General features: G+C 34.7%; 2 protein-coding genes across 2 annotated transcripts in view; both read right to left on the bottom strand.

The window, feature by feature from the left end:
• Positions 1-719: 719 nt before the first annotated feature.
• LOC127450074 (uncharacterized) lies at positions 720-12,628 on the bottom strand. The gene is made up of 12 exons (XM_051713805.1): positions 12,496-12,628; positions 11,284-11,344; positions 10,800-10,920; positions 9,516-9,691; positions 9,223-9,405; positions 8,528-8,648; positions 8,270-8,427; positions 6,306-6,476; positions 4,746-4,887; positions 4,318-4,640; positions 4,184-4,222; positions 720-1,557 (listed from the first exon to the last, which is right to left on the bottom strand). The coding sequence occupies exons 2-12, from the start codon at positions 11,332-11,334 to the stop codon at positions 1,159-1,161; spliced, it is 1,884 nt and encodes a 627-aa protein (XP_051569765.1). The 5' UTR covers positions 11,335-11,344; positions 12,496-12,628; the 3' UTR covers positions 720-1,158.
• The window catches only part of LOC127450075 (syntaxin-binding protein 2-like), a 38,765-nt gene continuing 37,802 nt past the window's right edge, over positions 12,594-13,556 (bottom strand). Inside the window, exon 19 of the mRNA XM_051713806.1 lies at positions 12,594-13,444. Within this exon, the coding sequence (XP_051569766.1) occupies positions 13,365-13,444 (80 nt within the window). The 3' untranslated portion in view covers positions 12,594-13,364. The remainder of the gene's footprint in view (positions 13,445-13,556) is intronic.

Genomic DNA, 13,556 nt, shown 5'->3' with positions numbered 1-13,556 from the left:
AAAGTAAAAGTGAAAGTGGAGATTTATACTAAAAAAAACAAAAAAACAAAACGGGGTTTCTCACCCATGGATTTACCCACTGGAGTCAAATGGATTACTTTTATGATTCCTTTATGTGTTTTTGGAGCTTCAAAGTTCTGGTCACCATTCACTTGCATTGTACTGACCTACAGAGCTGTAATATTCTTTTAAAAATCTTAATTTGTGTTCTGCTGAAGAAAGAAAGTCATACACATCTTGGATGGCGTGAGGGTGAGTAACTGATGAGAGAATTTTCATTATTGGGTGATATATCTTTTTAAGAAAAAAGCGCATTTACTTTTAAATTGTAACATATTTATACATAAGTTTAGCTGAGTATGTACAGGATAATGATGCATCACCCCATATATATTTTTACAGGAAATAAATATTTAAAAATATATATATTTAATTGTCATAGCGCAAAATTAAAAATTCTGAAAAAGGGCCATCTCACCCCATTACTGGTGCAAGAAGCCCCCCATGATGAAATTTCCCCAGGTGTCATCCCATTTTTATAGAATTTATAAAATAAGTCTGAAATCAGTCTATATAGTGTATTTTTGTAATTTTAATGTAAAATACTAAATCAAATATTCTATATAATTACGTGTTTTATTTTCACAATTTACAACTTAGTTGTTTAATTAAATAACTGAATAATGACATACAAATCAAATACATAGTGATGTACAGGTAGTACCACAAATAGTAACAGGCATAAAGCATCCTACATTTTCTTATTTATTTATTCTTATTTTATTTATTTATAATTCACAGAAGATTGTCAAAACACAACAAAGACAGCACAGGCCAACTTGCTCATCCTATATTTTGTTTTTATCTTTGCATAATACATTGACACACGATATACATTTCTGTCATTCATTTTACACAAACCCTGAGCTGTGAACAAAAATAGAGTGCATAAGAATATGTTTTCCAAGAGCTTATTTTCCAATGTAAACATTGCTTATTTTGAAATGCTCATTTGAAACCATTTTTGGAAATTCACTTCAGGGATATTTGAGATTTCTAAACTGAAATGTTTAGCTTGACTTTTAACACTGATGTTCATCCATTCCTGGTCTGTAACCAGTGTGAATGGACATATGAATTGACCATGTCTCTTTTTTTCTATTTCTTTCTTTTTTCTCTGTCTTTCTTCTCTTTCTTCCCCCCACTCTTTCCTTTTCCCTTCCTAGCCTCCTTGCTTGTCTCTCCTCTGTCTCGTCCATTGCTCTGTTGCAGCTGAGTGGTGTGGACTTTCTGGATCAGAGAGAAGTAGTCCTCATATGGGCTGATTTGACTTGTCGCGTCTCCTGAGTTGGGAGAAGAGGGTCTTGAGCGTCCCTGTCTGGCAGGAGACCTGTGAGGGGATGCAGACCTGGAGCGATGCTTTCTGGGTGGGTTCACATTGAAAGAGGCCAGTCTGCCAGGTCTGGGGCAGAGAGGAAGTGCAATAGCCTCCCCTGCTTGTCCGATTGTGAGGAAGACTTCAGGGAACTGACAAGGCTGATTATCTGTTCCAAGTCTCTGAAGGGGACATGAAAATAATTTCACCTTTACAGTTTATTCAAATTTTAAAATAAAGCATAAGACATTTGTAGCAACTCATAATGTAATAACAAAGAATAATGTAACAACTACACATAATGTAATAAGTTAAATGAAATAAATGTTCATAATGTAATAACGTTTTATGCATAATGTAATAGGCTATTTTATGGGAAATGTGTTACATTATGAACTTACTGTAGCAACTCATAATGTAATAACAGTACATAACGTAATAACGGCACACAATGTATAAGTGAAACATAATGTTTATAAAATAATAATTTTCACTCAATATAACATTGTGAGCACAAAACTTAATAATATGTTTTATTTATTCAAATATTTTCATAAAAATGTAATAATTTTGTGATTGTGATCTGCTCCATCATTTTGAGTCACTTTGACCCAGAAACACATTTTGGGCTTTATGTACTGAATTAAAACATCTCAGTTTTCTAATAATAATTTAAAAAGTACTATTGTAAAGGAATACCAATGTTCTTATTTTTATTTATTTTTTTGCCTTAAAAAGGACACTATTGTTTTGTTTTGAAAATTATTACAATATGACAAAAGTATACAATTTTTAATAAAAATGTTTTTGGTGAGTTCATAATGTAATACATTTCTCATTTTGTAATAACCTATTACATTTAGCAAAAAATGTTTATTACATTATGTTTATATGTTTATATACATAATGTAATAATTATTACGTTTTGAGAAATTAATTACATTATGATCATTTATTACATGTAACTTATTACATCATGTGCAGTTATTACATTATTCTTTGTTATTACATTATGAGTTGCTACAACTTTACTATGTGTTCACTGAAAAAGTCACCATCTAAACAAAGGAAAATCTCATAGGAAGCACAATAAATATTTGTGACCTAATTTAAGGTCTAATCTTAAGAAGCACTTGGATGTTTTTATATGCTTATAAATGTATATATGCTTTACTAACCTTTAATTAAAGGAGTGCAAATTGGTACTTTATACAGAACATTTAAAATTAAAAGGTAATTTTCATCGAAATATGCAATAAACAGTGCTGGGTAGTAACGGATAACATGTAATCTAGATTACATAATCAGATAACAAAAATCAAGTACTTGTAATTGGATTAAATTACATTTTAAAATACTCATAATTGGACTACAGTTACTTTTTATACATTACATGATTACATATTAACAAAGCAATGGCAGTAAATTGTTAATAATTTATTGATCATCCTAATCATTCTCTTTTTTTTGTTCATTTTATGATTGTTTTATGTTGATTTTATGGTCATTATTGTTTGTAATGTTGCTAGTGTTTTATGCACTAAAAATGAACGATGTCTCAGTGTTTTGAATTATAAACTTTGGCCATGCACTGTCATTGCTATTAGATTTAATGTTTATTTCATTTATGTAATGTTAATGCACTTTTTAAAATTGTCATGAGGAGCTCTTTTTGTTAGTCATAAAGAATGGAATACCTTTTCTTCCTCTTTGTACTTTTATGTTAAAATGATTATCCTACTCAAATGCATGACATAAAATTAAATTAGGTTGACAGTAATCCAAAAGTAATCCAAAAGTAATCAGATTAGATTACCCCAAAAATGTATTCTATGAGATTACATTACTGATTGCATTTCATGTCATGTAATTTGTAAACAGTACCTGATTCTAATTCACAAGTAAACCACCCAGCACTGGCAATGAATTTTCCAAAAGTAATTCAAAAGTAATCAGATTATATTGTCTAAAATGTAAATTATGTAACTGTTACAATTTAAGTTGTGTAATTTGTAATCAGTACGATTTACAATTCAGATGTAATCTACCCAGCACTGTGTGATGTTGATTTGCAATGCAGCCAAATGACAGCAAGAGTAATATCAGCGAAAACTGCTCTCTGTAAACTCTGCATTTCTCAGTTGCTCTGCTGCTTCTTAAAAGGAATATTTCAGATTAAATCAAATGTAAGATATGTCAGCAGTATATGTGGCATGCTGTAAATAAACACAGACAATGATTTCGAGTTTGTTAAAACAAAGGAAAAACGTATGACACTTACAATAGAAGTCTATGGGGCAAATGTACTGGAGGGTTTAAAATCATTAAATGTAAAGCTTATTCTTGTTAAAGCTTTTACATGAAATATTCAGTAAAAATCGAAAATCTTTGAAGTTGTCTAAATAAAATGGGTGACATCCCTTCTTGGTATCGCGTGAAGATATCGTGCAAAAATTACCAGGTTTAATGGCTTTACATGGTCATGACATGATTTAAAAGATTGTGTTGCACAATCAAGTCTAGTAAGTGATAATATCACACCAGTCTCATACTAACAGGTGTTATGTTTAAGAGTTATGGTAATACTTTCTGAACAGTGTGAAAGTTTCATATTTTAAATGTTTATCCATGGTGCTATACATTGGTCCCATACTGTTCAAGTGTTATTTCTTTGTTTTTACAAACTGAGGGGCGGGTCAAAATTATTTTTGTAATCGACAACATGCCACAGATGCTGTCAACAGAGCTTAAGTTGCATGTAGTGTTGTATTAAGTGCATATTTGCGGAGAAAGCTTCAGTTCACCTACCTGCTGTTGGGGAAAGGACATGGAAATTTGAAATGTTATCTGTGAAACAAGAATGTACTTACAATTAATATCAACTCTGTCCATCTTAAAAGCAGAAATAGATGCACGGTGAACCTGAGTTCCCAATCCCTCACCTGCATGGGCATGTCATCATACAGTAATCTCTCTTTATCCGACACTGGGCTGAATGAGGCTGATCTGGGGGGAGGCCTGACAGGTGGTTCTGAGTCACAGAGTATCAGGGTGGGAGAAGCTGGTCTGGAACAAGCTTTTTTGGGCTCTGCAGGGGATGCAGGGGTCAGGACGATCTGCGGGGCTGATGTTTTATATTTCTTCCCCTGAGTCCCAACGCTGGGATGCTGGAAACCTGGCAATGAGCTGAGTGTCACACACTGGTCATCCATTCGTCGGCTTTGAGAGTCGGCCACTAGCTTGAAAAACTTTTCTGGGTCGTCAACTGCATGCAACAAGTTAATACAGTGTGAAAGATTTGGATTACAGTCATACAGTATTTGATGATCTGTATGCAATCAATAATCTCACATAATCAATCCTCAGTTACCTGTGGGTTTATTGTTTGCAATGTTTGGAGTGGAGGAAGCCTTTTTGGTGGGTTTGAAAGAACAACACTGGTCATCCATTCGCCCTCGCTGTACATGATGTACAAGAGAAAATAACTGATCCTCATCAGAACACTTCTGTGCCTGAATTGGGGAAGAAAATGTAATTTTCCATTAAGGGTCAATTTTGTCCCGTGGAATTGATTTCAAGGGCCGTTTTTTAACCTTTATAACAGCATATTTTTTGCTAACCATAGAAAACCACACAGCATGTTATCTATTTAGGTCAAAAACTTGTTAATTGATATATATTTTCAAACGGAACAATTATGGCTGTCAACCATGTCTTAAAAGAACGTTACATGATGCTTACAAACTATATCCTTAAAAACGAATAAAAAACTTTACAGATCAACTTATAATCAGATCACATATTTTTTAGGCTGTTATTATTGATTTCAAAGCCACATATCTTGAGAGAAAAGAAATATAGTAAAAAATACATGTGTGTTATCATTGTCTTCCATCTTGGGTAACACAGTGTTCATTTTTTAATGACCCTTTAAGTCCCTTTGTTTTACTGCTTGACTTAAGTTGAGTTGCTGTTTGATTTTGTTTACCAATGTCCAATGAAAGGAGTGTTTATTGGTACTGAATCATTTAATGTATGATTAGATTTATCAAAACATGCAATTAGTAATCCAAAAGCAATCCAAAAGCAGTCAGATTAGATTTCCTAAAATGTGTCATCTAAAAGATTAAGTTACTGATTACAATTTTAGACATGTAATTTGTTTAAAATTGTAATCAGTAACAGTTTTTTTTTTTTTTTACATGTCTGGGGCATAATCACAGGGGAAGTCAGCATGTTGTTTCCGAGAGTTCCAGTACTCTTGGATTGGACACATTATGCCAACTCACTGATAAGCCACCTATCAGACATGTTTGCATCGGCTCCAGCATGTTTATCTTCCCCTGTGGCGCGACCAGAAGCGCATTGCATCAGCAGCATGGGAGACCCGTTTTCAGAAACAAGGAAGTAATCATGTTCGCATAATCAGTGATGAGTGCGATTTCAGAGGTTGCATTATTCTCTCTAACATTACACTTTTACTCCAGTGATGGTTAGGTTTAGGTTTGGGTTGGGGGTAGAGTTTATAAAACATGCATTCCTCTTCACTGTATTACAGCTGAAAACAACTAGCGTCACAACTCGCTTTTGGCGCCCCTCTGTGGACATTACACCCGGAAAATGGGGTTCACACATGCCCATACACCCAACAACACTTACCAATTTGGACACTGGGGGCAGTTTTCACATTTCAGTAAGTACAGACCAATTTCAGCTAAAGAAAAGTCAACCTACATTTTCTGATTTCACTGTCAAATTAGTATGTACCCCTAGCCCCTATTCCACCCCTGACATGAATGGAAAGTAGTATGTATTATGTAAGTATGTAGTTTAAAATCATCATAAAAAAACTGGTGATAATAATTTAGTGATTATTTTCCAGTTTATAGTAGATGCATTCCATTAGATGCTGTGTCAGTTGATGCCCCACCTCTGAGTCAGCAGTGAAGGTTTCTGATGTCCTCTCCGATTTACTGGGTGACCCTGATTCAGATGGAGGGTGAGTCAGGGATGCAGGTCGAGAGTGAGACTTCCTCGGGGGGGCAGGAGACCCCAGCTGGATATGGGGAGCAGAGCAGCGCTGATCGTCAATCCGAGAGCCCTGCCAAAGAGAAAGTAATACAAAAGTGCATCGTGATCACAGAGTGCTTTTAAATTAATTATACTGAGTCTAGGTTTCTATTTCTGGGTATTATGAATTATGAAAACAGGAGAGCACTAGTAAATGTTGATTAGGACCTTAAAATAAACCCCTTTTTTGTTGGCCTATATTTGGATCCTTGCCCTTGATAGAGCTGTGCATCAATAGTCTGACAAATGTCTCTCAAAAAGTAGTCATATAAGGAGAAATCAAAACTGATCTCGTGATAATTAATAAGAATATTATGAGATGGCGAATCCATAAGAAATTGTACGACTTCATTCATACAAAAAATTACAACTTATACATCAACCAATCATATACGCTTTCCAGATGTCCTTTAAGATCCTGATGTTTCATTTGTTCCTTGTTAATCTAAATGTGTATCGAGGCAAAGGTAAGCTTAACAATGAAGTGTAACACCTTACCCAGACCCTAAACCTAACCATGACGGTAATGAAAAATCCTTGTTGGGTTAGGGTTAGGTGAAGGCAAAATGTTAATTTAAGATGGATTTTATCCTTTAAATTGACACGGGCCACATGCTTTAGGTTAGGGTTAGGGTTAATAAAATCCCTGTTGTGATGGATGGAAGAAAGAGATACTTCCATGTTTCGAACTCGCGTTTGTGATATTTTTTTTCTTTTTAACCACTAACTTAAACCCTATATGCAAACCAAATCATGAAGTATAACAGCTTACACAGACCCTAAATATAACAATGATAGTAATGTAAAAAGCCCTGCTGTGTAAGACAGAAGAAAGCAAAATTTATGGGTTCAGAATGTGCATTCATGATTTATTTTGTAATTATAACCCCTAACCCAAACCCCATACCTAAATGTAACACCATAAATGTGAACCCGTGACCATGATTGTAACTGATAGATATGTTTTGTGTACGATGGAAGAAAGAGAATAATGAGGGTTTTAAAGGAGATTAGGGAAGCGTATGTAATTGTTTGGTGTATGAGTTTACAACTAAGTCATATGATTTCTTAGGAATTCGCCATCTCGTACTATTCTTACGAATTCTAATGAGACTGTGTTAGAGAAATCAAATAATAGTGTTCAATGTAAAGAGTACTGTTCCAGAATTCAAAACTTTATCCAAAAACACCATTTATTGAAAGTAAACTTTAAAAAAAAAAGACATTCCAAATTTCTGCAACTTTTTGACATCAGCTAGAGAAATTTGATCGCCCACATTTACACTTCAGCCTATTTAGTGGTCAGCAACTGAGCCCATCCAGACATGGTGAAAAAATAATGAGGAAGTAGTATAGATACTTTTATTTCTAAACACCAAAAGAACAACCAATAACAGCAAAAACTGCAGCTGTGTGTAGCACACATTGGGATTCTGAATCCCAATGTTAGAAACATGAGGCTTTTAGAAGGTCCCTGATCAGTTTGTACTTACAGTGTAGTGGCACATTTCAAAGTGGCTTGTTTTGTGAATCTGTGCCAATGAAAGAGGCTGTTATTGAATCATGGAGCTGCGCAAACTTAATTGGACCCGACAGCAAACCTGCAGCCCGTATGTAAGCTCATTTCACATGCAAAAAGGGCATTTTATTATGTTTTAAAGATACAACGCTGCAAAAATGGGTTCAGAGAGAGGGTGGAAAATTGACATACAAACAAAAACCTGGACTAACATTAAGTGCACCAAAAAAAATAAAAGAAAAAAGGAAATATGTACAATATAACACCTTTAAATGATAAAGGCCACACATCAACGCAATACACACCTGCAATCTGGAGACCATATTGAAGAGTTGATCCGAGTCCTGAACAGAAACATGAGAAGATCTTTGTGTCCCTGACAAGTTAATTGTCGCTCGCTGGTCATCTAACCGTCGATTTTGGGTGTTCGTAATAAGTTTAAAAAACTGCTCAGCATCTTGATCTATTTGGAAGGTGTGTAGAAACATGTACTAGTAAATGAAACTGAATTGGGGGTTTGCTTTTTAAATATATGATGAATTACAGAATGTGTTAAGACTAACCTGATTGTTTGTTATCCATATGTCTGGGAGAAGGTGATAAGGGGTTAATCGAGCAGCGTTGTTCATCCATACGTCCTCGCTGAACTTGACTAACTAGATTCAAAAGCTGGTCCTGCTCAACCTTATGGATTAAGAACAAGAATAACAGGCATGAATACTTTGTCAGTAAGAAAGTTTAAAGTTAACAAAATATTTGGACACTTATACCACACTTAAAAATGTATGAATGTTATTGCATTTTATTACATAATATCAAACCAATTGACAATAATTTAAATAAAAATGGCACAATCCCACTTGTTAAGCAAAGTATTTTACGAAAAGACATTTGTAAAATTTTACATTATAAAACAATAGATATACTGTTTGAAATGAAGACATAAAGTATTTAGACACTTTCTGGTTGTTCAACTTATTGGACATTGATGTGATGAATTACACCTGTGGTTCCTCTGCTAGTACACCTGTGTGAACTTGAGGAGAACTGACTTCATACATACACTAAAAATCATCTTGACACCAGAAGTATTTGTGAAAATGTCTAATAAAGTAAAGTTAGTTCTGAAAAAAGGTCTAGCATCATTTGTTTGCAGATGGCACTTGGTTTGATATTTTGATATCTATTTCAAAGAAATCCAAAGATTTTTTAGTGTCCAAATACTTTTTTGGGGCCACTGTATGACATTAATGCTTACTTGCAAAACTTCATACTGCATTCTGTCCTTGTCTGAGATTGGGTTGAAAGACGCTGATCTAGATGGGAGCTTGTTAAATGCATCCGAATCGGTGGTACTCGCCGGATTGAAACTTGCCCTTCTGGTAGAGTCCAGTGACCCAGGGGACAGGGTGCTTTTTGGAGGGGTGCCTCTTCTGAAACTCTAGAAGACACAGAAAGAGGACTGCAACATATTTTCAATCCTTCCCCACAATATCATGTAATGTATTCCATATATTGCATATATTCTACACAGTTCAATGGAAAACTTACGTGAGCTCTGCTGACCATGTTACAAATCTGATCAAAGTTTGCCTTCAATGTATTTCCCTCTTTCTGATCTTTGATGGTGAATGCCTCCATCCCTGGTAATGAAGTTAGAGTCACTCGTTGGTCATCTAATCGTCGACTCTTACTATTGACCAGGAGCTGGAATAACTCATCAGGATCTGAGGTAGTTAAAAGAGATGGAAATGCAAATGGATTAATACTAAAGCACAGCTGACAACACTTTACAATAAGGTTCTTCATGCTATCATTGGTCAAAGAAATATTGCTGGTTTAATACAAAGACAAGGAGAGACGAGTCAAAATACATTTTTGAGGTAATCAACATTATGCCACAAATGCAGTTGATTGAGCTTAACTTTTTGAACCCGGAATATTCCTTTAATGCAGAGGTATTATGAACAAACAATGAACAATGATTTTTTTTTACAGCATTTGTACTGTAATCTTAGTTTAAGAAATATTCTGGATTCAATACAAGTTAAGTTCAATCAGCAGCATTTGTGGCATAATGTTGACTGCCACAAAAATTTATTTCGACTCATCCCGCCTTTTCATTAAAAAAAAACACAAATCTGTGTTACAGTGAGGCATTAAAATGGAAGTCAATAGGGGTCAATCCGTAAACATTAAAATACTCACTTTTTCAAAAGTTTAGCCACAAGATATAAACAATATGCATGTAAAAAATGATTTTAGGGTCATAAAATCGCATACTAACATTTTCTGTGTAAAGTTATAGCCAATTTTACAACTTCGTTGCCATGACGACGTAACGCTGTAAACCATAAAACTAAGATTTAATAATCTCAAATAATACATGAGTTTTAACAGAAGAATTAATGGAAGCGCTTTATAAAATTATAAGCTTCACATTTCTGCTTTTAAACCCTCCAAAAAGTGGCCTCATTCACTTCTATTGTAAGTGCCTCACTGTAACCTCGATTTTTGTATTTTTTAAAGAAATGGAGGGACGAGACAAAATAATTTTTGTGTGTTATCAACATGACGACACAATTGCTGTCGAATGAGCTGAACTTGTATTGAACCCGGAACAGTCCTTTAATATTAATGTATAAATATACTATTGTTTGTTGTTAGTACATGTTAGTTCATAATGCATTAACTAATGTCAACATATACTGTACAATTTGTAATGTTAAATATGTATTAGTATATGCAGAAATTACGCATTAATTACTGCCAACAAGCAATGCACTGTAATTAACTGAGGAAGTCGTATTATCATGTAATGGACAGATTTCTGACCTTGGCTGTAGGCATGAACTTGTGATGTTCTCGGACCTAAGGAGCAGCGCTGTTCATCCATTCTTCCACTCTGAGAATGACTAACAATGGACATCAAATGCTCTTGTTCCACTGAAACTTCCTGTAAGGACAAAAACATTGCATTCAATTTATTTGAACATGAATTAACACACAGTAGATGCATTAAACGGAAAGTTCACCAAAAAATGAAAATCACCCTCATGTTGTTCCAAACCCATATGACCATTTATATTCATTTTATGAAAAAACAAACAAACAAACAAACAAAACAAAAGATGCAGCTAAAGTGAATAGTGACTGGTGTGAACAATCTGCTTAAGGTCTCCTTCAGTGTAGAAGGAAAGAAAGAAAGAAAAAGGGGTGAACTATCCCTTTAAAATTCTGTACATTGTCAATAATGATTTATATTAAACCACTAAACTGATAATAAACAAGTAGAAAAGTGTAAAGAAGTGTGAAATACCTCGGCCATGTTGTTTACTCCTGTTGTCATCTCCACTTCTACAATCTTCATTTGGATACTTCTATAATTAAAATCCAAACATCAGCACATGCTCCTTCTAAGCAAATAGTTTCATACTGTGGTCTAGCTCTCATTAAAACACCAGTGTGTGCAAACTTGCTATCCAGCTTTTCCCCACACTGAAATGAAGCTCTCTGAGGATGAATAGAGTGCTTTTAGAAGGTCTTAAGCTTCAAATTAAAAACCTGCACCCATTAGGAAATCGAGCAGGGGCCACTTCTATAATCCCAGATAAAAACAGTTAATCCTCTATCTCGTGGAGCGATGATCTTTTATCATGGAAGACTACAATCATTTGAGCATTCACTCTGTGACATCAGTTTCTCTCAACAGACCTCCTGACACCATCAGTCTGTGTTTAGGCTGATAACTCTATGGAACTGATTAATGGATTTCTGAAAATCTGCAGACAATCAGCTTATGTGAAGCCCTCTATATGGGTAAATTAACTGTAGGGTCAAAAGAATAAACATAGCCTAAAGACTCAAAGGATAATTACATTAGAGAGGGATAATGTATAGTCTATCTAAGAGTCTAAGGTCAAAGAGGACAGCACAGTGACCCTAAAAAACTCGTCTTTGTGTCATCTTGGACTTACAGTGACACTTAGTGGTGTGAATGCAGCATCATTCAAAATCAATAGCTTTAAGTTTCAGATGCCATTGTAGAAATTCACTATTCACAATCAGTCATGATTAATTTAATCCAACAGTGAAAGTGTCCAATAACAAGACGGTTACTGAGATTAAGTGAGGAGTATTCAGCTGATCATGTGATTCTAAAATGGCAGCCCCCATGATGGCGCCCCTGCCCCATGTAGTATCAAACAGTTTTTATAAGGTTACTGATATGACTAGAGTCCTCATCTCATGTGAGTGCTCATGATTTTAAATGTTTCAAAATTACAATTAAAGTCTTTTACTGAGTGCACCTTTAAATCACATCAAGGAATGTTCAAAGTTAAGCTTAATCAACAGCCATTGTGGCATAATGTTGATTACCATAAAAAATTATTTTGTCTACCTAGAAAAACAAAAAGGTAAAAGTGAATGGGGGCCAATCTGCAAACATTAAAATACTAATCGTTTCAAAAGTATAGCCACAAGATGTAAATATTATACACATAAGCATATTTTTTGTTGATGAAATCACCTTTTCTGTGGATTTCAGGGTTTCACTGTCATCTTCATTGTTTTCGTTGTGAACACTGGATGTAACTTTGACTGCAGAATAAATTAATGTGGCAAACAGACGTAGTATATGCAAAGTTTATATAGAATTGTTGACAAACAGACAACAACCAAAAAGTCCCAGTGAAAAAAAAAAAACACCTAATCTGTGATAACGTAACCGTAAAATGGAAAAGTGCACAAGTTTAGAGCAGGAAAACAAAAAGACAGCTATAATGAGATGAAACATTTCATGCCTTTATCAAAAGGGTCTGAAAACTTGGGAAGATTTAACAAAACTTGATTGGAAATTGCTAATGCAAATCTGTCGCAAATGCTTTTTGGTTATAAGTTACAAAAGTCTGCTGAAGCTTTCCAGCTGAAGTAGTAGCAAGATAAAACCTCCATAAACAAAGGCAGTCGAAACAGCGTGACTCCAGTGGTATCAGTTGTTACAGTGCACACGTCTATGGATATCTTCACATTACTATCAGAACTTACAAGTACTGACATTTATACAGGGTAAGGCATGATTTTATCCACATATTTGCACAAATTTCAGGCTCTGGGAACATGTTTTCAAATGACAGCATTCTCACATAGATTTTCTTTTTTCATTTAAATTAAATATCAGTCAACAACAGCATGAATACATATATTTACATATGCCATCAGCTTAACTTAGGTAATTAAGGTAATTAAAATAACTACTTTAAAAGACAGCAAACAATCATTAAGCTAGTTCCTCATGATGAGATCTAAAATGTGTCTTTTCACTGGTAATTTCATCGAATCAGAACTTCAGAGTATCAGGTTTCACGTGAGCTCATTAGAATGAATCTTTTGGGCGATTCACTGCTCAGCGGACGCCGGCTGGTCCAACTTCTTCAGGTCATTCAGAAAGTCGGTAGGAGTTAGAATGTGAGATGACCCTGAAAAAAAATGATATTTGATACTGTAAATAAAAAACAGAGTTTGCATGGGGTATTCAAATATATAACATATTTGGGCTGCACAATATTGCAATTGCTGATACAAATAAGC

The sequence above is a fragment of the Myxocyprinus asiaticus genome, chromosome 13 (assembly GCF_019703515.2).
Source record: "Myxocyprinus asiaticus isolate MX2 ecotype Aquarium Trade chromosome 13, UBuf_Myxa_2, whole genome shotgun sequence".
In the NCBI taxonomy this organism is placed as follows: Eukaryota; Metazoa; Chordata; class Actinopteri; order Cypriniformes; family Catostomidae; genus Myxocyprinus; species Myxocyprinus asiaticus.
Note: the sequence above shows the minus strand (reverse complement) of the source record. Positions and strands in the feature narration are given on the sequence as shown.

Excerpts from the sequence above, each read along its gene's own strand:
- LOC127450074 (XM_051713805.1), bottom strand. The coding sequence starts at position 11,334 with ATGAAGATTGTAGAAGTGGAGATGACAACAGGAGTAAACAACATGGCC. Across the intron at positions 9,692-10,799 it reads AGTTCATGCCTACAGCCAAG|ATCCTGATGAGTTATTCCAG; the intron begins GTCAGAAATCTG and ends TAACTACCTCAG. Across the intron at positions 4,223-4,317 it reads ATGATGACATGCCCATGCAG|ATAACATTTCAAATTTCCAT; the intron begins GTGAGGGATTGG and ends CTTGTTTCACAG.